This window comes from Sorex araneus, chromosome 10 (assembly GCF_027595985.1).
Source record: "Sorex araneus isolate mSorAra2 chromosome 10, mSorAra2.pri, whole genome shotgun sequence".
NCBI classification, from domain to species: domain Eukaryota; kingdom Metazoa; phylum Chordata; class Mammalia; order Eulipotyphla; family Soricidae; genus Sorex; species Sorex araneus.
Window position 1 is genome coordinate 21906882 of NC_073311.1, and position 22927 is coordinate 21929808.

General features: G+C 43.1%; 2 protein-coding genes across 7 annotated transcripts in view; both read left to right on the forward strand.

Moving 5' to 3' along the window:
* Positions 1-14246, forward strand: part of SYT1 (synaptotagmin 1) — a 574730-nt gene extending 560484 nt beyond the window's left edge. For all 6 annotated transcript variants that reach the window (XM_004602693.2, XM_004602694.2, XM_055118229.1 and 3 more), the window contains 2 exons: positions 5450-5583; positions 11175-14246. In XM_004602693.2, coding sequence (XP_004602750.1) covers positions 5450-5583; positions 11175-11381 — 341 coding nt within the window. In that variant the 3' untranslated portion in view covers positions 11382-14246. The remainder of the gene's footprint in view (positions 1-5449; positions 5584-11174) is intronic.
* LOC105943570 (E3 ubiquitin-protein ligase RNF113A-like) lies at positions 2367-4291 on the forward strand. Its single transcript, XM_012936098.2, has one exon. It carries the CDS (start codon positions 2832-2834, stop codon positions 3651-3653), a length of 822 nt encoding a protein of 273 aa, XP_012791552.1. The 5' UTR covers positions 2367-2831; the 3' UTR covers positions 3654-4291.
* Positions 14247-22927: the final 8681 nt, after the last annotated feature.

Genomic DNA, 22927 nt, shown 5'->3' on the forward strand with positions numbered 1-22927 from the left:
AGTACCACAGTGTTTCTTTTGTTGGGGTGATGATTACCAACAGCTGTGTGGAGGAGGAAGGAGAAGTTAGTGTGCTTTCTGTTGTTTAGTTTGGTGATGCTAGATCAAACCCAGAACTCAAACAAGCAAAGACACCGTTGATCACGGAGCCATCCCTGACTCAGTAACTCAATTTTATCTTTACAACTTTGTGAGCTAGGTATTGTTCTCACCACTTTAGGTTGAAGAACTTATCACAAAGAAGTTAAATAAGTGTGTCCAAGATGACACTGCTGGTAGCAGAACTGATATTCTAGTTGGTCTGGATTCAGATTTTATACTTGTAAACTCTCTATTGTTTCTCCAGATTTCACAAAGAACCTCAGGTCCATAATCAGAAGACCCTGGCTTGTTTCTTGTAAAATTTAGCTTTTCTTTAGTGTCCAGTTCCTTTAATGGTGTTGTAAGAATTGAAGATGAAAGTCAATGACACAGTACAGGAAGCAAATGTGAATAGATCCTGGCATGCTTTAAGATCCTTGAACAACACCAGTGGTAGTCTCTGAGCACAGAGCGAAGAGTAAGCCCTAAGCATAGTAAGGTGTATGAAAGAAGGGAAAGGGAAGGCAGAAAGGCAGGAAGGAGATTTTTTGAAACATAACCTATAAATTACTCTATGAATGTGTATAATGTAATTTGGGGTGATTTTTCTTAACACACTAAGCAATATTCAGGAAATATTCCTAGATCTGTGCTCAGGATTTACCCCTGGCAGTATTTAAGAGGCCCTATGCATTGCTGGGGATCAAACCGCAATCGGCTGCATGCAAGACAAGTACCTAACCCCCTGTACTATCTCTTTAACATCAAGGGACACTACTATATGGTTTTATTGTTATAATAAAATTCACAATGGATCTTTAAAAATTATTCTCAGCTAGGGCTAGATAGTACAGTGGGCCTGGGTTTGCCTTGCATGCAGCATAGGTTCAATTCTCAGCATCCCTTATGATCTCCCAACAACTGCCAGGAGTGATTCCTAAGTGCAGAGCCCAGAGTAAGCCCTGAGTATCACCAAGTGTGGTCTAAAACCACAACAAAAATTATTCTCAACTAACATTTCATACATTGTCATAATTCGACCATCTATCCTAAAAGATTTAAATACAGCTTGAATCTGCTGATTGTATGGTTTTCTGGTGGAGGGCAGAGATGCAGCACAGGTGGCTGTTGAGGCATGAAGGCATTCAAACCAGGTTAAATCCCCAGCACTCCATATGTTCCCCTGAACACTGCCAGGAGTAGTCCCCAAGCACAGATTCATGGGTGAGCCCTGAGCACCAAACAAGCAAACCAACTTTGAGGTGGCAGAGAACTAGAAAAGCGGATAAGGCTCTTGCTTGACTTGCATGTGGCTGACCTGGGTTTGATTCCCCAGTACCACATACATCTGAGAAGGAACTAACATCTAAAATACATTTCTCTTTAAAATTTCATCCAGGGGCTGGAGCAACAGCATAGCAGGTAGGGCATTTGCCTTGCATGCGGCCAACCCAGTTTCGATTCCAAGCATCTCATATGGTCCCCTGAGCACCGCCAGGAGTAATTCCTGAGTGCAGGAGTGCAGAGCCAGGAGTAACCCCTGTGCATTGCCGGGTGTGACCCAAAAAGCCAAATAATAATAATAATAATAATAAATAAAATTTCATCCAATATCAGAAAAAAAGGCAAGGATAGAGAGATAGTACAGAGGCTTAGGTGTTTACTTTGCATTCAGCCAGCCCTGGTACCACATGTGGTTCCCTAAGTACTTCCAGATGTGACCCAATCTTCCCACTTTCCCTAATTCTCCCCTAAACACACACACACACACACACACACACACACACACACACACACACACACACGGAATATGATTCCAAATTGGGGAGAAGATCTACATAGACACTTTTCCCTTTTCCCAAAGACATGACAGCCAAGATCATCATGAAAGGCAACTAAACTTACTAGCAAATGAGTGGCTGGTAGAATAACTGTTCTCCCAAAGGCAGAGATAACAAATGTTGGCAAGGTTACTGAAGATATGGCAGGCTGGTGCCCTGCTGGTGGAACTGTTGTATTGAGGCAGACACTATGAAAAACAAACAGAAAACTACCATATGATCCAGCAATCCACTTCTGGTCATTTACTAAGAGGGAAAAGTAGATTAAAGGTTACCTGTTCTGGTCTACTAGTTTATCTCCTAAAAATATCTCCTAAAAATTAGACTAAATAATTTATAATATTCTGCCAATTCTACATGTTCTAAAAGGGGGGAGGACTTGAAGGCTCACAGTCATGGTTATTTTTTATTTATTTATTTTTGCTTTGGGGTCACACCCGGTGATGCACAGGGGTTAGTTATTCCTGGCTCATGCACTCAGGAATTACTCCTGCCAGTGCTCGGGGGACCATATGGGATGCTGGGAATTGAACCCGGGTTGGCCTCATGCAAGGCAAACGCCCTACCCGCTGTGCTATTGTTCCAGCCCCAGTCATGGTTATTTTCAGGGAGTGAAAATCACAGATGATGGGAAGTACTTTTCTTCTGTTTGCTCTGGTATTTTTTTCCTATGCTGACCGCGCACTGCATAGGAAATTCAAAGTATTTAAGTCACGTGGTCTCCTGAGAGCCCCCTCGCTCGCTTGTGCAGCCAAGCCTGCTTTCTGCCGCCAGTTTTGCGACATCTGCAGTGACGTGCCCACGGCCACGCGCGTCCACGTGGCCCAGCCGTTTGGCAGCCCAAAGCCTACGAGGACGTTGCCACTTTCTCCTGGGAGGGCCAGAGGCCGGGCCTGGGCGCGTTAGAAGATGCACGGCCGTGGTCCCCAAAGGGCATCGTGCTGCCGCTGGACCAGCTGCGACCCCAAGCCCGGGCCCGAGAGTGTGGGCGTGGTGTACCAGTCCACGCGCTCAGCCAAGCCGGTCGGGCCGGAGGACATGGGCGCCACGGCGGTCTTCCAGCAGGACACGGAGAGGGAGCGGGACGCCCAGGCCATCTTCGAGCGCAGCCACAAGATCCAGGAGCAGCGGAGGGGCAAGGAGGACGACAAGATCTACCGGGGCATCAATAACTACCCTAAGTACATGCAGCCCAAAGACGTGTCGATGGGCAACGCGTCCTCGGGCCTGGGGAGGAAGGGCCCCATCCGCGCCCCCGAGCACCTGCGGGCCACCGTGCGCTGGGACTACCAGCCCGACATCTGCAAGGACTACAAAGAGACGGGCTTCTGCGGCTTCGGGGACAGTTGCAAGTTCCTCCACGACCGTTCGGACTACAAGCACGGCTGGCAGATCGAGCGCGAGCTGCACGAGGGCCGCTACGGCGCCTCCGAGGACAGCTACGAGGTGGAGAACCCCCCGCCCGAAGAAATGCCCTTCAAGTGCTTCATCTGTCGCCAGACCTTCCGGGACCCGGTGGTCACCAAGTGCAAGCACTACTTCTGCGAGAGCTGCGCGCTGCGGCATTTCCGCACCAGCCCGCGCTGCTACGTCTGCGACAAGCAAACCCACGGGCTCTTCAATCCCGCCAAAGGCCTGATGGCCAAACTGGGCCGGCGACCAGCTGCGCGAGACCCCGGCGCTGCCCGCTTCCCAGAAGACCCTGAGGAGGGCCCAGTTCCCATGACTTAGATTTCCCATCATTCTTTCAAATAAATGCTTAGTGGTGGTTTGGGGAAAATTTAAATAAATAGGGAATACTTAAATAAATGGGAAAAAAAGGTTTAAGAAAGTGGAGACGTTTTATTTTCGATTCTAGGCATTAATTCTAATGACCAGAGGAAGATCATTCACCCAACAGTAGCACTGTCTTCCGTTGTTCATCAATTTGCTCAAGCGGGCACCAGTAAAGTCTTCACTGTGAGACTTGTTACTGTTTTTGGCATATCGAATATGCCTTGGGCAGCTTGCCAGGCTCTGCCTAGCAGGTGAGATACTCTAGGTAGCTTGCGGGCTCTCTGACAGGGGTGGAGGAATCGAACCCGGGTTGGCCACATGCAAGGCAAACACCCTAGCCAATGTGCTATCACTAGAGTCCTCACCCAACAGTAAAGTAACTAAATAGGCTCCCACTCCAGCGACTGAACTCTTGACCTTTGTCTCCTGGCACTCTGGGGAGAATGATGCGGGAATGTTATGCTCAGATTTTATTCCCTCAATGTACAATATTACTTAAATTCCAAGGTATTCTTACTTACGAATGGGTGTTAGGGCATAACTTTCTGTGTCTGTCTTTTCTAGGGAGAAAAGACATTTCATGAAATGAAACTCCCTCTCTCCCTCCCCCTCCCCCTCCCCCTTCCCCTCTCCCCCTCCTCTCTCCCCTCTCCCCTCTCCCCTCCCTCTTTCCCTCCCCCTCCCCCTTCCCCTCTCCGCCTCCTCTCTCCCCTCTCCCCTCTACTCTCCCTCTCTCCCTCCCCCTCCCTCTCCATCTCTCCATCTCTCCCCCTCTCTCCTCTCTCTCTCTCTCCTCTCTCACACAGAAACTACCTTTGAACTTTTACATCTAATTTAACTGTTATCTACACAGACAGAATTACTACCTAAACAGTCTAAGAATTCCATACCTTCCCAAAGAGCTGAAGAGTGGGTGCTTGGCAAGTTTCAGATCTGGTACCATCCCCAGAACCACATGGTTCCCTGGAAGTGACCTCTGAGCATAGAACTGGAAGTGATATCTGAATGACAATGTGTGTCCCAATAGCCAAACCCCGTCCTCCCAAATTAGTAAAAACTAAAAGTAAAAAGCAAAAGCAAAAAAAAAAAGAATTCCATGCCCACCTACTTCTTACCATACTACATTCATCTCACTCTGGTTATTATATCTCTGTTCAACTTGTTTCTGCCAGACCATACTTGTCAACTGGTAATTTCATGTGTATTTCAGTTCAAACTTTTTGTATACATTCCCCCACAAGTCTTAGTTTCATCATGATATCAGGGGTGATCTGTTTGAGTCACTTCTCTATCTCTAGGGCCTGGCCAGTAAAGTGCATAAAAGGATGAAATAACTCCTTTGACCTCATATGCTGCAGCATTTCCTTACTAGCTCACAACAAGATTGTTAAATTTTTAGGAATTTTGTAAATTAAGCTGCGAGGAGCTTGAAATAAGAGGTGCTGAGAGTATTTATAGCACCAGTGTTTGTTAGAAAATGCTGCATGCCAAGACTTTTTGTTACCCAACTAGATGGTTTATCATAAAGTGCTCTGTCTTCAGTCCTACTATAAATGAGATATTTGGGGGTAGGGGATGGCCCCTGAGATACTTAAAAATTATCCCTGAGTTACTTACAGTGTTTTAAATACTAAATACTTATTATTTCTATGCAAGTGCTTTTATATTGGGAATACTATTTTTTCTGTAAACTGAATTTGCAGACAAGTGTATCTCTGATCACCTCATTTTTATCTCTCTCTGTATTTCAGATCCTTATGTTAAGATCCACCTGATGCAGAATGGCAAGAGACTGAAGAAGAAAAAGACAACAATTAAGAAGAATACACTTAACCCCTACTACAATGAGTCATTCAGCTTTGAAGTACCTTTTGAGCAAATCCAGGTAAAGTCAAACATACTGATGTCTCCCCTCTTCAGTTCTATTTCCTTGGGCCACAGAAATTATACACAGAGACCTTGCACATTATCATTGCCCGTCCTTCATTGGTGGTCATTTGTATGTCCACACACATTTGAGGGAAAACTGCATCAAGAGGGAAATGATAGCAAAGAGTCTAGGATATGCTGAGCAATTAGCCCAGAGAGCTGGAAATCAATGGAACAGCAATACAGTAAGAAAAAAAAATAGCAGGTTTATTAGCCAAACTCTACCAACTTTTTTTTTTCTTTCCGGGTCACATCCAGCAATGCACAGAGGGTTACTCCTGCCTCTGCACTCAGGAATTACTCCTGGTGGTGCTAGGGGACCATATGGAATGGTGGAAATAGAACTCAGGTTGGCCACGTGCAAGGCAAATGCCCTACCCGCTGGGCTATCACTCCAGCCCCAAACTCTACCAACTATTAAAGCGTGTTAGGAAAGGTTACAAAGCTGAGAGAATATGCAATTATTCTTACCACAAGTGTTAGCAAAATAAGAGAGATAAGCAGAATGCTTTAGGTGATTTGACCTACATAACATATTTAATCTTTCATTCTTGAAGGATAGCTAACAGGGGCCAGAGAGGCAGTTACAGGAGTTAGGGCACATGCCTTGCCTAAAGCTAATCCCAGCTCAATCCCCAGCTTCTCGTGAGCACCACTGCAATTGGTCCTAGCAGTCCCCAGCAGCACCACTTATCTTGGTGGGCCCTTATCTTGACCCCCTGGCACAGTTAGTGGATAATCACAGAGAGATGCCCAGGCTCCTTAAATAACACCTGGGGAGTCCCCCCAGATAAAATAAAAGATAGTTGATGATAGAAACACCTTGTCCCAAATGAATCCCTTTCCTTGTCTAATCTCTACGCAATGTAATCATTGCAGTAATCTTAGAGGTTTTACTTATAGGGGAACTAAGGTTTAGAAATCCCACCCGGCTCCAGGAGGTAGCTCAGCAGTCAGTTCAAAGCTCAGCACTGTCTGGGTCCCCAAGCACCACTCGTGCAGCCTCGAGGACCCAACATCCCAAGCCCTGAATCCTCCACACCCTTACACCCTCGCAACAAAGTGCCGATCCTCTTGGCTGAGTATCACAAGAGCAGCCCTCAGGTGCCCTGAGTACTCTTGGGAGAGGAAGGAAAAAAAGAGAAGTTGCTCACCTAGAAGAATAACAACAGAAACCATATCAAAGTGCTTGGAGTAGTGCTGGACACAAACATTCAGTACGTGCTTCCTGGCATCGTCATTTATAATGCTACTCATTTTTCAGATTAGTCTCATTTTTAAATGTTTTAATTTCTGAAGATTTTATTGGCATATTGCTCTAACAACAGGATTTAAGTAATAAACAGCATTGTACAACAAAACTCCATAGGGATGATAATGTTTTCTAGATATATTGTCGATTATGGTCACCACCAACACACATAGGGAGCAAACGCATACTCACTGGGGTGAGCGAGGAACTTTACTTACTCTTTTTCATCTGAGGGAGAGATGGGGTTGGGCCACACTTGGTAGTACTCAGAGGCTACTCCTGTTTCTTTGCAAAGAGGTCCTGGTGGTGCCCCAGGAACCATATGAAATGTAGGAGGTCAAACTGGGGTGAACTTGAAAGGCAAACATCTCAATCAACCCCTGATCTGTCTCTTTTTTTTCTTTTTCTTTTTGGGTCACACCAGGCAATGCACAGGGGTCTCCTGGCTCTGCACTCAGGAATGACCCCTGGCGGTGCTCAGGGGACCATATGGGATGCTGGGAATTGAACCTGGGTCCGCCGCATGCAAGGCAAATGCCCTACCTGCTGTGCTATCGCTCCAGCCCCGTGATATGTCTCTTGAGCCCACTTTATTTATTTGTTTACTTATTTTTAATCCAAACAGCCATACAGGGCAGTAGCTATTGTGTTATATAGAAAGGGTTTTTTGTGATTTTTTTTTAAATTTTGTATTCCCTTTTTTTGCGCCTCCTCCCCCTTGTTATTGTTGGAATGATCAGGAGTCACACAGGCTGGACCATCACTGAGGCGATGCTCACTGTGCTCCCTGATCTTTGCTCGCCTTTTGTGTCAGTGCTTGTGGGGCTCACACTTTTAGTTGAGACACAGAAGTTATGTTTGCGATGCTCTAAACGGTTACTGGAGTGCTCGTGCTCCTGTTGGCCAGGGGTCATGCTTCCTGGCCATGGTGCTCACACATCATTTTCAGTTGCCGGCTTACTGTGGCTTCAAACCTTTTGGTGGTCTGTAAGCCTTCCTGACTATGGTATGCTCAGCAACCACATGTGACGCCATGGATCGCAGAGAGCACTGCTGCGGGCTCACTAGGTATAACCGTATACTTAGAAAGCAAGCACTCTAAGCCATAGCATTATTCCTTCCAGAGTTTTAAATAATGAAAAATTAGCAAAAATCTCATTGTCATCACGTTAACTTAGGGTATTCACATGATCTTCCTCATACATTTTCATATGGCAGCAAATGATCTGTGCTCGTTTACTTTCGATAGTTGTTTTACAAATAAATCATATGGCAGAGGAGATTCCCCATTAATTAAAACGAAGATTTCCAGTCACTTGTTGACTACCCTGAACCAATACATTCACTGCCTTGGACCCACTGGCAGAACTCTAAGACATCCTATTTTTCTCCAGCAATTTACCTCACTGTATTTGTTCAGTGAACTCTTTTCAGTTCTAAGACATTCTTCCACATTCTTCCCAGGAAACTAATGCCTCCTGGCATTTTATTGCTTAGTTCCACAAAACACCAGAAAGAAGAACATTTACATGAAAAATCCTATTGAAAACTTGTTCCTTTGAGCTGCAATTCTATACCTTTTAAAAAGAAATGGCCTTTCTCAACTATAAATTAAAATATATGTAAATGTATTGAAATGTATGTAAAAACAAGAAAACTATCAGGTTTCTGAAGCAGCATTTTTGGAGACTATAGCATTTTGTTGGGACAGAGAACCCAAGCCCAATCTTGAGTATTTTAGGCATGAAAATAATGAACATATATTGGATTGTATCCCTTCTGCTGTTTCAAGACAATCTGATCTTTTTTTTCTTTTCCCCACCAGCCTGCTTTTGCATTTTGAAAACAGCCTATTATTTCACATGCTAAATATAGGCATTTAAGTTTTCTTAATCCTGAGGTTATAAGATTTTCTGTTTACATGTTTCAGTCCCTATTAAATGAGTTATGAAAGAAGCAAAGCATGCTTATTTCCAGAAGCACTCGCGAATGGTACATCCCTACCCCCAAAAGAAGAGGGCATAAATAAATCACATAAGCAGCTGTAAAAATTAATGCAGAGTCCTCATAAGGGTATTTTTGTTTTGAGTGCTACTAATCAATTCATTCTTACGTGTAATATGTACACTCACTCCGAGTACTCAATTCAGCCTTGGAAAAGCCACATCACTTGTGTGCAGGGCACCCCTATTGCCCCCTGCCCTCGATTCCCTGAGATGTGATATTCGGATGAATTTGCTTGCAAACAATTCTCAGATCTGAGGTGACTCTGTTCTCAGTTCCAAATACCATCCAGTGCATAGGTAATTCCCTTGATAATAGAATCAATCCAAAGCTGCATAAGGGAAGATGAAAACGTGTTTCCTTTATTGTCAGTGTGTTGCATTTTACATTCTAAATTCCACTTTTAGAAATAGTCGTTTGCTCTAATGGGAAGCTGTATATCAGCGCCATCTCTCAGCACATTGGCCCAATAATGCAGTCCTCAGGGTTCACATTCCATCAAAGGGCTATAATTCAGCTGGATTTCCACCCTTTCCTGCCTCGCTTTCACAACTGCAGTGTCTGCTCCTTTTCTCCCTGGTCACCAGATGGCATCAGATTTTATTGAAACTCTTTATCCTTGCACTCAGTTTCCAGATTGGAACCACTGTACATTCTGACCAAGCATACAAATTCAAATTCACTACTTCAGAAGCAGAGCCAAAATGTATTTTTTAAGTGTTTTATAACATAATAAAATGGGCTTACTTTTGTTAGTTTACTGAGTTCCCAAAAAGCAAGTTACTAAATAAACCCTCACAGCCTAAAGCATTAAAATCTGGGTTGTCCAACTGGTTCTTTCTACTTGATATCAGCACCAGAGATATAGTAGTTGCTCAATAAAAGCTTACTGAGCAACTGTAGGATAAGAAGAAATCTTTTTGTACTACTTTTTAAAGACTGACCTTTAGGGCCGGAGCAATAATATTATGGGTAGGGCTTTTGCCCTACACACGACTGACCCAGGTTCAATCCGCAGTATCCAATATGATCCCACAAGCACCACCAGGAGTAATTTCTGAGTGCAGAGCCAGGAACAACCCCTGAGTATCGCTGGATGTGGCCCTCCAAAAATTAAACAATTAAAAAAATACTGACCTTTGATTCTGACATCCAAAAAAATATGTTGAACCCTTTCACCCATTGTTGCTGCTGCCATGATAATCATAGCAGGGCTTCATTAGGTTTTGCTGTTCCCTGGGGGAGAATACTTAAATTGTGAGGCATGCACATATTGCAGGTACAGTGCTCCCTGAGGTTCATTGTGATCCTCACACACATGCTCATCAGCAGTGCTCCTGGACGAGGTGCTTGTATATCTTTAGTCGTGGTGCTCATACACACCTGTTATGTGCCTGAACTTTGGGGGTTGGCAGCAGGGTCACTGGAACTGCACTTAGCACATGTAGATGACACCAAGAATCAAACTCACAGTCTCATGCTTGATGAGCAGGAATTTTCAGCCACTGAACACTTTACCTAACCTCTCTATTGTTAGTTACATTTAATACTCACATAAAATCATGTGATCTGCTGATATTCTATATTAGTTTTATGTAAAACACTGGGTGTGTCTCCCCTCTCCATTAAAAAAATGATAATGTGGTATATGTTTGCTTTTTATCTCGCCCACACGGCAAAGCCTAGCAAGCTACCCATGATGTATTCAATATGCCAAAAACAGTAACAAGTCTCACAATGGAGACGTAACTGGTGCCTGCTCAAGCAAATCGATGAGCCACGGGATGACAGTGATACAGTGATGTTTGCTTTGTAAATTAGCCAAAAAAGAATGTTTTTTTTTTTTTTTTGCTGATATGACACCAAAAAAGCCCAGCATATTTAGTAGTGAACATACATCAACATCAGGAGCATAACATGGTGGTTTATGGCATAAACTCTGGAAACCAAAGAAATTTGTAGGACCTCAGATGAGTATCTTGCTGTATAATGCAGTATTAAAAGGAGCTATCGTGAGGAGTAACTGAATAGTTTGTGAAAATGGCTTTAGAATAGTGCTAGATACATTTTAAAAATATCACCTAAAAGAAGATAGTAAGCCCAGTTCCTATAGGAGGTGACTCCTTTTTCAGAAATTTGACTCGGATTTTCACATTCACATCATTTTCAACTTTACCCTGGTGTGTGGAAATTAGTACTGATTTCTTAGTGCTTGATTTTAATAGAGTTCTATAATAGGTTTTTCTCTCTAGAGCTGGGTGAATAATGTTCACTGTCTGACTTTTTTTCAGAAAGTGCAAGTGGTGGTAACTGTTTTGGACTATGACAAGATTGGCAAGAACGATGCCATCGGTAAAGTCTTTGTGGGCTACAATAGCACCGGGGCGGAGCTGCGACATTGGTCAGACATGCTGGCCAATCCCAGGCGACCCATTGCCCAGTGGCACACCCTACAGGTAGAGGAGGAAGTTGATGCCATGCTGGCAGTCAAGAAGTAAAGGGAAGAAGAAGCCTTTCTGCATTTGCCTACATAGTGCTCTTTAGCCAGTATCTGTAAATACCTCAGTAATATGGGTCCTTTCATTTTCCAGCCATGCGTTCCTAATACAATTCAGTGGTACTTCAGATCCTGTTTTAATTTGCACAAATTTAAATGTAGAGCACCCCCAGGTCCTTCATCATACCACTACCCTCCAAATATACTCTTCTTTTAAGCAATATGATGTGTAGATAGAGCATGACTGAAATTATTTATTGTATCACACCGTTGTATATACCAGTATGCTAAAGATTTCTTTCTAGTTTGTGTATTTGTATGTTGTAAGCGTTTCCTAATCTGTGTATATCTAGATGTTTTTAATAAGATGTTCTATTTTAAACTATGTAAATTGACTGAGATATAGGAGAGCTGATAATATATTATATGGTAAATATAGTATCGTCTGCATTCCAGCAAACTTATCAACTTGTAAGGCACTAGTACAGTGAAACTGACATCTTAAAGGACAACTTAAACCTGAGCTTTCTATTATCATTTGAGAACCAAGATATACCTATACACACCTACATAGGTAAATCCAATTTTGTAGAATTTCTTTACAGGCAAATTAGCATGATCTGAATAGCGTCCAGGCTGACCTCTAGGAAGATAGCCACAAACCAGAATAGCATCTGTCTGTACATATCGACAAAGCTTAAATCAGGGCTTCCCTCCTACATTGGAGGAAGCAGCTGAAAAGAGTCAATGATTTCATGTTACTGCATATAGAGTAATGAAATGATGGAGTTCCATGTGTGGAAATGGGAGTGTGTGCGAGTGTGTGTGCGTGTGTGTGTGTGTGTGTGTGTGTGTGTGCGCGCGCGCGCGCGCATTTGTCTGGGGATGGGGTGGGTGGGAAGAAGCTGAGGGGAGTAGTCGGCATTTCTGAAATATTGCCTGACTATTTAAAAAGAAAAATAGTAGCTCTCCATTGTCACCTTTATACAAAATGTGCATCCTGTGAACTCTGTTCCGGATTTCACACTTACCATAATTCCAAAACATTTGCACATTAGACTTTGTAACAAAATATTTTATTACATGAACTCAGATTAGAAGGAATGCAGAATATTTTTAACACAGCAATCTGTGTTTATTACACAAAATTACTTTGTGGTAAACAGACAGTATTGTAATCCCGTCAAAAGATGAAAAAAAAAAACAATAATTAGCCATAGTTCTGAATGCACTTCAATTAAGCCAAAACAGCTAGTGATCTTTTTATATGCTCTTTTTACTTATTAAGTTTTAATTTGTCCTTTAAAAACAAAGGTGAAACAAAACCAAGAACAAGTTCTAGAAAACTGAAGCAACCTCTTATGTATACTAGATGCTTGATTTAGGAAGAGTTTTTAACTGTTTTCAATGTTACCCTATAGTAAATGGCACTATTATGAAGCTACTAGTCATTCCATAAGAGTCTCCAAGGACTGCTCTGTGTAACACTGTGACTGCCGTGTGTGCTTAGACACGTAGTTTCCTCAGTGGATAGCACTCAATTTATTCCTTAGTGATCTTGTGACAATACTGCCATTCCCTTCTACTGCACTGCCCAAGGTGTGTGTAGCACAAACAGTTCTCATTACAAAGGACCAATTCTGAACTGAACCGCTATGCATAGGACAAGCAAAGCTACATAGAATGGGGTGGAACACACAGCTTTCTGTCAAGCACTGTGCAATATTTCCATATTTTTCCCCATCATGGTAGACAACCACTCTGTAGAAGGGCAGCCTGCCTGTCAGGCCACATCTCGGCTTCTCTTGCATTGCTTCTGTGACCCGTTTGAACTGCTTGGCCACAGCAAGCAAGTGATGCCCCCAGGTGAAAACCTATCTTCAGGGATTCCAAAACCAAATGGAGGAAACGAAGGGGAAGCCTCATGTTCAGATGGTAGGAGATCATGCCACGTTTAAAAACTCAAAGAGAATTCACAAAGGGCTGACGGTAGGCTTCGAACATGAGAATGGCTGTTTCCTGATAAAACTGGAATTCCCATCATAATTCTTTTCTCAGCAAAGCAGAGGCCAGCCTTTGGCCATTTAGCCCGGTCATAGCAAACTCTTTAGAACTGGGACCGTCACAAAGAACAGAAGATCTCCCTCTCCTGTGGATGGTCCGAACTTAAATATTAGAGAATGCACTAGTCATGATGTGATATTAAATAGTTCGAACACATCTTTCCCATTTAAAGGACCAGACCCTATAAAAGAGAGGGAGTTGGCTGACTATTTTTTAAATTCCAGAAATGCCAGAAGCTGACATTTAGTTTCATGGTCTTCAGCTTTAATTTGTGCTGAAACATTTGAAGACAAACAGGTTCGAGCTGCCGGATACATATGATTTCTTGCATTGAAGTACTACTAGTGCATTCTCTTGCAACACTGCCAGTCATGGGGTTTTGACCCTAGAATTAGTTGGTACTCTGCTGTCTCTCACATGCCAGTGACCGAACCTGCTTCAAGACCAAGATCCATCCTCAAATACGCCACATGTACCTTCCTGACAGAGCTGTGTAAAGTATTAGAATCCAATGCTCTAGAAAGATCCTAGTTGCCTTTGTGTATATTTACTGCCTGCTTGAGTGTTTCTATGTGTGGGTTTTCTCTGTACCTTGTAGAAATGTTGGGGTGTTTTCCTCTGCCATATGGCTCGTGGCCCGCGAGCCAACTAATTTAGCTGTAATTTTACCTTCATTTTTGATGAGGTGGTTTAAATTTTGTTTCATTTTGTGTAGTGAATTCCACAGTAGTTTTCTGATTGTTGTTAAAAAATGACTTAACATATTACACGGATATTCAATAAAAATGTTTTATTTCCTGTTGATGCTGCCGCCTTTCAACTCTTTTTCTTACCAGGCGTGGATGCACTCGATGGCCACCTGACTTTGGGGGCCACCTGGGAGCAGGGGCAGCTAAACAAAAGCTGGCACTGACTTGACACACGCAGAGCAAAGGCTCTGAACAGAGCAGAAAGGCTGACGGGCAAACTTTGCCCAGAAAGCATCACCCCGGGGATGGAGAGAGAGCAAAGGAGTTAAGAAACCTGCCCTCACACAGGCAAACCCTGTTCGTTCTTGGTACTGAATACGGCCCTCTGAATGCAGAGCCAGGAGTGATCCGTGAGCACCACGGGCAGTGTCCCCAAAACAAACAAAGAGCAGAAAACTTCAGATTTCCTGGGCAGTGTCATTTCAGTCTGTTTCTCTACCCCTGTCGGTGATCGATGTGTCTGGCATACTTCTAGACTCTTTCTGCTTTGCCAATAATACGTCCTCCAAAAAAAAAAAAAAAAGTCCTCCAGGGTTTTCACACTAGAGCCTGAATCACATAGTTTCTCCAGAATAGGACTGAAAACATGATTTTTTTTTTTTTAAAAATGCCATTATCAGAGGCTGTCGGGACACATGAACTTCCCTGTCTCTGCAACACGAGCTGAAACAGCTCTCCTGCATCTAGTCCAACATTTATCACATGCCTTCCACACACCGTGCTTTTTCTGGGTGCTGGGAACACAAGTGAGGAGTGAAGGTACTCTAGGTGCCCCAAAGACTAGTGTCGGGCAGCTATATAAATGCACAATCACAATTCCATCTTGGAATCCCTGAGAGATCAGGCTGTGGCCCCTGAACCCTTTCCAGCACTGAGAAAAAGGCACTGGGGTGGCACTGCCAGAGTCTCAACTGTTGAAAACTGCCCCTTTTCCTTCTACCGAGGAACCTGGCTGAGCCAAGATAAGCCCCTTCTCCTCCACTCTGCAGCGGTTCAGGGAGGCGGGGTGCCCTGTCTGGCTCTTGGCCCCAGGGTGGGCTGAGAAGGCGTCTTCTTTCAACTCCCCCCTCTACAAAAGGCTTTCCCTGCTTGGATTCCCGAGAGCACTCCCCAGTGAAACCATTTCAATCAGAAATCTATGTTGTGGGACCCCAGCCTAGCACACATTCCCTGTGGTTGCTAGAGAAGATAAATAACAGTGTGAAGTCCTGAAGAACTCCTTGGGAGTTCTCCGAGTCAGGAGTGAGCAGGACTGTGGCAGAGTTGATCTCACGTAAGTAGAGCACAAAGGTCTGAGAGTGTTTCTGCCTCTATCTACATCATTGTCTCCTTAGTCAGTTTTTATTGGGCACTGCAAATAAGAAAAACTTACATTCCTTTAAAAAAAATACCAGAATGAAAGCACTTGGAGCAGGCAATTGGCAATTCTAAATATCACTGTATCAGGGGCTGGAGCAATAGCACAGTGGGTAAGACTTTTGCCTTGCACAAGGTCAACTGGGGTTCAAATCCCAGCATCCCTTATGGTCCCCTGAGCACTACCAGGAGTAATTCCTGAGTGCAGAGCCAGGAGTAACCCCTGTGCATGGCCAGGTGTAAACCAAAAAGAAAAATAAATAAATATCACTGTATCACTGTCATCCTGTTGTTCATTGATTTACTCAAGCAGGTGCCAGTAACATCTCCACTTGTCCCAGCCCTAAGATTTTAGCAGCTTCTCGTTACTCATTTTTCCCAAGGATTGGAGGCTCTTCTCAGGGTCAGGAGAATGAGACCTATTATTGTTACTGTATTTGGCATATTGAATACACCACATGGAGCTTGCCAGGTTCTTCTGTGCAATGACAAATACAAATACTACCAAGGGAAGTACTTAGTAGAAAGATACTGTAGTATCTTTCTACTATAGTAGAGTATCATAGTTCAAAAATCTGATACATATCAATGGTATATAAAGCACTGGTTGAACTCTACAAGAAGAAAACATCCAACCCCATCAAAAAATGGGGCGAAGAAATGAACAGAAACTTTACCAAGGAAGAGATACGAATGGCCAAAAGGCACATGAAAAAGTGCTCTACATCACTAATCGTCAGAGAGATGCAGATCAAAACAACCACGAGATACCACCTCACACCACAGAGACTAGCACACATCCAAAAGAACAAAAGCAACAGCTGTTGGAGAGGATGTGGGGAGAAAGGGACCCTTCTACACTGCTGGTGGGAATGCCGGCTAGTTCAGCCCTTTTGGAAAACAATATGGACGATTCTCAAAAAACTAGAGGTTGAGCTCCCATTTGACCCAGCAATACCACTGCTGGGAATATATCCCAGAAAAGCCAAAAAGTATAGTTGAAGTGACATATGCACTTATATGTTCACCGCAGCACTGTTTACAATAGCCAGAATCTGGAAAAAACCCAAGTGCCCTAGAACAGATGACTGGTTGAAGAAACTCTGGTACATCTATACAATGGAATACTATGCAACTGTTAGAAAAAATGAGGTCATGACGTTTGCATATAAGTGGATCAACATGGAAAGTATCATGCTAAGTGAAATGAGTCAGAAAGAGAGAGACAGACATAGAAAGATTGCACTCATCTGTGGACTATAGAATAATAGACTATAAGACTAATGCCCAAGAATAGTAGAAATAAGTACCAGGAGGTTGTCTCCATGGCTTGGAGGCTGGTCTCTCATTCTGGGTAACTCAGGGAAGGGACCACCAAGTAAAATGTGGTCGGAGGTCATGTGGGGGAAGGGTGATGCGGGCGGAATACAGACTAGAGACTGAACACAATGGCCACTCAACACCTTTATTGCAAACCACAACACCTAATCAGAGAGAGAGAACAAAAGGGAATACCCTGCCATAGTGGCAGGGTGGGGTGGGGGGAGACGGGACTGGGGAGGGGGGGAGGGATATTGGGTTTACTGGTGGTAGAGAATGGGCACTGGTGAAGGGATGGGTTATCGAACTTTGTATGGGGGAAACATGAGCACAAAGATGTATAAATCTGTAACTGTACCTTCTCGTTGACTCTCTAATTAAAAATAAACTAATAAAAAAAATCTGATACATAGTATCTTTCTACTATAGTAGATACTTTTCTACTATAGTAGAAAAGTATCATAGTTCAAAAATCCGTTAGTATAGACATACTGCTCAATAATCATCTGGACATTATTTATATTTATTTTGGTAGTTACTAGTTCAAATTTACTGATAGATGTTAACCCCCTATATTACATGGAAAGCTAAGTATGATTATTTTTAAAAATTGGGATCATACCTGGAGGTAGTTAGGAGACACATAGTGCCAGAGATTGAGTCTCACATATATATGCTTAACTATCTCCCCAGCCATAAAGGCAATTCTTTTTTTTTTTAAGTTATTAGGAATTGAACCCAGGATCTCACACATGCAAGGCATATGTTCTACCACTGCTCTAGATTCTTGGCACCCAAAGGTCTAGACTTCTCACTGAACTGATGTTGTCTTCACCAGATAGCAAATACATACCCTACTACTATCGAACTAAAGCAATATTAATTGGGAAATGTCTGATACCTTTTCCCTACTTTAATAAAAAAAAATCATTCAGCTTTTAAGAACTTTCATTTGTGCTGTATTCAAAACTACATTAGCAGGTGTATGTTATCAAGAAGATAAGCCATTCTTTCCTAGTGCTTTGCCATTATCTACCTCAATTGCTATGACACAGAATAAACTATCATGAAAATTAAAGAATTTTTTTATTCAACAAGTAGGTGGAGAGAAGAAAACTTAAAAGTTCACCCAGGTTGGTGGGGACAGGGGGAATCAGCATTATAAATACTGCCATTTGGGGGACCACAGAGATAGTATAGGGAATAGGATATTTGCCTTGCACTAGCTTACCCTTGTTCACTTCCAGTACCATGCATAATAATCCCAAATTCCCTCCAGGAGGGATCCCTGAACAAAGAGCCAAGAGTAAGCCCAGAACACTGCTGGATGCAGCCCCAGAACCAAACTATCATTTGATTTCCAATAGTGAATGTATTGTTTTTTCATTAATAACTCTTGAAGATAAGTACAAATCTTTCAAAATCTTAAATCAGACACACACAAAGTCATCTTATCAGTAATTTCTATTTTCTCAAAAAAGTTCTAGGTTTAAGACAAATACAGATGGGTCATTTACTATTAGGAAAACAATCCCATGTCAGGTATTTCAAAGCAAACATGTAACCAAGGAAACTGACCATGCAGAGTCAGTGGGTAACCCAGAGATTACCACAGTACCAAGAATCATACTCCTGGACCACCCTAATTAAATACCAGAGACCAGTAAATTTAAATAGCAGAAAAATTTTCTCACCATTCTGAGACATTCGTCGTCCTGAGATCAAGGTGTTGGTTGGGTTGAGCAATTCTGAGGCCTCTTTTCTTGGCTTGGAGAGATTGACCTTGTTTCTGTGTCTCTCCCCTCTCTGTTCATTTAAGATCCTGAGTCAGATTAGCTCCTAACGTTATTTTAACTGAATTGACTCTTGAAGGATCTTATTTCCAAATACAGTTCATTGGGAGAGATGGTTGAGACTTCAACATGTATATTAGGATGGGGTCTACCTAAATCCACCTCTACCAACGCCAGCCATAAGACTGGGGAAACCAAATGAAGGAGATAGCATTTGTGTCGTCAGAACTTTAGAGGAGAGCTAGAACCCAGCACCACGGGGGCTTCACTTTTTCAGGGACCGCTCATGGCTGGTTGTAGAGAGACTCTAAAGTTATCGAAGATCCTGACTCCATGGGAGCTCACACAGACGAAGGAAGCTGTTGGAAGCTGGAAGCAGGAAGAGATCATTCTTCCTGGCTTCTCTTCCTTGTTTATAACTAAATCAGCTCGCCCCATGGAAAACTAATTGACTCCAGCTGGTAAGGGAGTAGAGGGAATGATGGGGAGGGCCTTAGTGCCCACTTGTAAGTACGCGGCAGAACATAGAATGGTGGGAAAGAGGCGGGGAGGACAAGGAGGAGTATGCGTATTCTTGGGCCATGATAACAGTATCGTAGACAGGATGCTTTTCTTTCCCTTTATTTGTGAGGGGTGCTCTCAAGCGGTACTCAGGAGGTCCACCAGCCTCCAAACAGCCTGGGGGGATCAATACAGAAGTCAGAGGATGCTGTCCTGCTGTTTCTGGGATTATTCAGATCACCCCCAGCAGTGTTCAGGGGGCCAAGGGGTGCTTCAGATTAAACCTGGGTCAGAGGCGTGCCTAGGTAACGGTCTATTATCTTCTGGCCTATCAGAGTTGATGGTTTTCAATAGCTGGTTCCTGATTAGGTTCCTAATCAGTCTGCAGGTTGAAAATCTGATTTCAACAACAACACCTGGGCAGAGCCAAGATGCAAATAGCCTCGCGGGTGTGGAGGCATGGACTTGTGACTCTATACAGGGCACAAACCCTATTCATGAAGGCTCCACCCCCATCACCTAACAGACTCCCCCAAATGCCCCACCTTCTAAAACAACCACTCTGAGCTTAGGATTTCAATATATTCCTTTTGAGGAGATGCAAATTATTACGAACTGTTTATAGCTTCACAGACTTTCTAAATGTTCTTATTCCTTGCCCGGAGGGTTCAGGTGTGCCTCCTACTCTGACCATCCCACTCCTGAAGAACTGGGCATAGAAACTGCATTCTCATTCTACAGGTGCAGATTTACTACAACACACCTGAAAGTGCAGCCGTGGTAGCACTTGCCGGCTCTCTGCCACACAACTTTATTACGTATGCAACAGGACTCCTTAACGTTTGGCAACTAATTTAAACAGCCCACAAATCCTTACCATAAACCAGTCAGATGATGACTTTGAAATAAAAAGGTTAAAAAGACAGGAAAATAAAAATAAGGAATAGCCTGACACATAAATGTACAAAGAAAATTTCCAAATTATCCAGAGTCATAATTATGCCAAAGGAGATCTGAGAGGGAACAAAAATTAAAAACACCTTACAAACCTGCTGCTGATAGGTATCATCAAAATCTGGGACTGGCTGTAAATTACTTGCATTTAACAATTTGCTTTCTGGCCATATTGATTTCTTTGCCCTCCCCTACCAATACATATCCCCCCAGTTGCCACCTTCATCCTTCTTCCTGACAGTAAGCATCCTGCCAGGAAAGCCTTTTTGCCTTTGCAAAATGTTCTTGGCCCTTTTTGAGCTAGGGTGCACACGAGGTTAAAAGTAATTTTGCACAGAGCAAGTTAAGAATCACTTCCTCCTCAGCTTGCACTCTGTCATCTTCCAAGTCCTCTAAACTGTTGGTGCAGCCAAGTATTGCCACCTTACACAGGCAAAATTGTTTGGGTTGCCAGGGGCCGGAGAGAAAACACAATGGGTACGGCACTTGCCTTTCATGCAGCTGATCCAGATTCGATCCCTGGCATCCCATGAGGGTCCCCAAGTCCATCAGGAGTGATCCCTAAGTGCACAAGAATAAGACTTAGACACTGCTTAGGATGTGGGTGTCAACTAAAGCCAAACAACAATAAAGAATAATTGGATCAAAGGCCTCAAGCAATATCATCATTACATTGCTGATCTTTCTCCTCTCTCCTTCTCTCTCTTTCCTCCCTTTTCATCTTCTTCCGTTTCCCTTTCTTCCTGCCCCCATCCCTCTCTTCCACTGTATCCTTTCTCCAATTCTGTCCATCTCAGCATTGACTTCATTGTCATGTACAAACTGGAATTCTTCCAGCTGAGTGCTACTCTTAGAAAGTCCAGAATTTCATCCTTCTGGCAATCATTGCAGCCAATGGTAGCCCCACTGTTCTCTTTGGCTAAGCGTCTGCCACATCCCCAGGCTTAGAACCATAGAGATGCAGAAAGTAAAATTTCCCAAAGGAAAATCAAGGTAATAAAAGTAGGGAAGAAAAGTGAAAGTAGAGCAGATATTGACAGCAAGCATTTATTCTCTGGCCCCTTGATAGCCATCTGCCCTAAAGAAGAGGGACATCGAAGTCACAAATGCAGGCCACAGCTTGGTCATTCTTCCTTTGGATCAATAACTATTGCATCATCTTTTAATTCTCTAAGAACATCCACTTACCTTCCCATGTTTTGTCAGGAAATCCAAGTATCTGGTGTATATTTTGTTTTATTTACTTATTTTTTTTCTTATAACGTAGGTAACATGGTTATAATAGGACTCGTATGCATAATTTTGATGTACAAAGGTCCCGCACCTTCTTCCTGGCTGAAGTGACTCTAATGTATCCTTGTGTCATCTGAATCAGCCTCTTCCTTCCCACCAAGCCTTGCCCCCTGCTATGTAGCTAAGTGGATTTCTTTTAAACACTAAGACATCAGAATCCTGGATTTATTAAACAGATGGCTTTATTACATAAAGTTAACTGGAAGAAAGGAAAAATAGGAAAAAAATCACTATACACCTTTTAGTTTTTACTTCTGAACATGCTCGGCAGAGCCTGGCAAGCTACCCATGGCGTATTCAATATGCCAAAAACAGTAACAACAAGTCTCACCATGGAGACGTTACTGGTTCTCCCTCGAGCAAATCGATGAACAACGGGACGACAGTGCTCCAGTGCTCCAGTGCTACTTCTGAACTGATGCAAGTCTTGGTCATATGTATCTTCCTTTACACGGTGCACTCACGACTGACAAAAAAATTCAGGTTTCTTTTCACTTGAGAAACAAGTCTTTTTCTTCTTGTTGCCAATAATTTGTAGTTAAGGTCAACTGACTTTAGGAGATAAACAGCAACTTAATCATTTGTCTAAAATCCAATGTCTAGCTAACACCCAAGAATAGTAGAAATAAGTACCAGGAGGTTGTCACCATGGCTTGGAGGCTGTTCTCTCATTCTGGGCAACTCAGAGAAGGGAACACCAAGTAAAATGTGGTTGTTGGTCATGTGGGGGAAAGATGATGCGGGCCGAATATAGACTAGAGACAACACAATGGCCACTCAACACCTTTATTACAAACCACAACACCTAATCAGAGAGAGAGAACAAAAGGGAATACCCTGCCATAGTGGCAGTGTGGGGTGGGGGGAGATGGGACTGGGGAGGGGGGGAGGGATGTTGGGTTTACTGGTGGTGGAGAATGGGCACTGGTGAAGGGATGGGTTATCAAACTTTGTAAGGGAGAAACATGAGCACAAAAATGTATAAATCTGTAACTGTACCCCCACGTTGACTCACTAATTAAAAATAAACTATTAATTAAAAAAATTAAAAATAAATAAAAAAATAATAATAAAATCCAATGTCTAAGATACTATTAATTTCTTACTCTGTTTCTGCGCCACACGCAGTGGTGCTCAGGGCTTACTCTTAGTTTTATGCTCAGGGTTCACTGCCAGCAGAGCTTGGAGAACTATGTCCTTCCAGGGGTCGAATAGAGGTCGGCTGCATGCAAGGCAAGTGCCCCATCTGCTGTACCATCTCTCTGAATAATCTATTATTAATGAGCTTTGATCTATTTTGCTTTCATACAATAGATTTCCAGAATTTCCCTGAGTTCGAACACCCTACCATCCATGTTCTGATACACTTTTCCCACAGAGTCCTCATGCCTTCCTGGACCACTATAGAAGCTCCGTGTCAGGTACAGACAGTCTCTCGCTCTGCAGCCACCATCCTCTTTGTCAGTGTAGGCTGTGGGGTTACAAAGTCAATGACGGGCTCAAGAGACCGTGCAGTA

What these genes read in the sequence shown, in the direction of transcription:
- LOC105943570 (XM_012936098.2), top strand. Translation starts at nt 2,832, where the DNA reads ATGCACGGCCGTGGTCCCCAAAGGGCATCGTGCTGCCGCTGGACCAGC.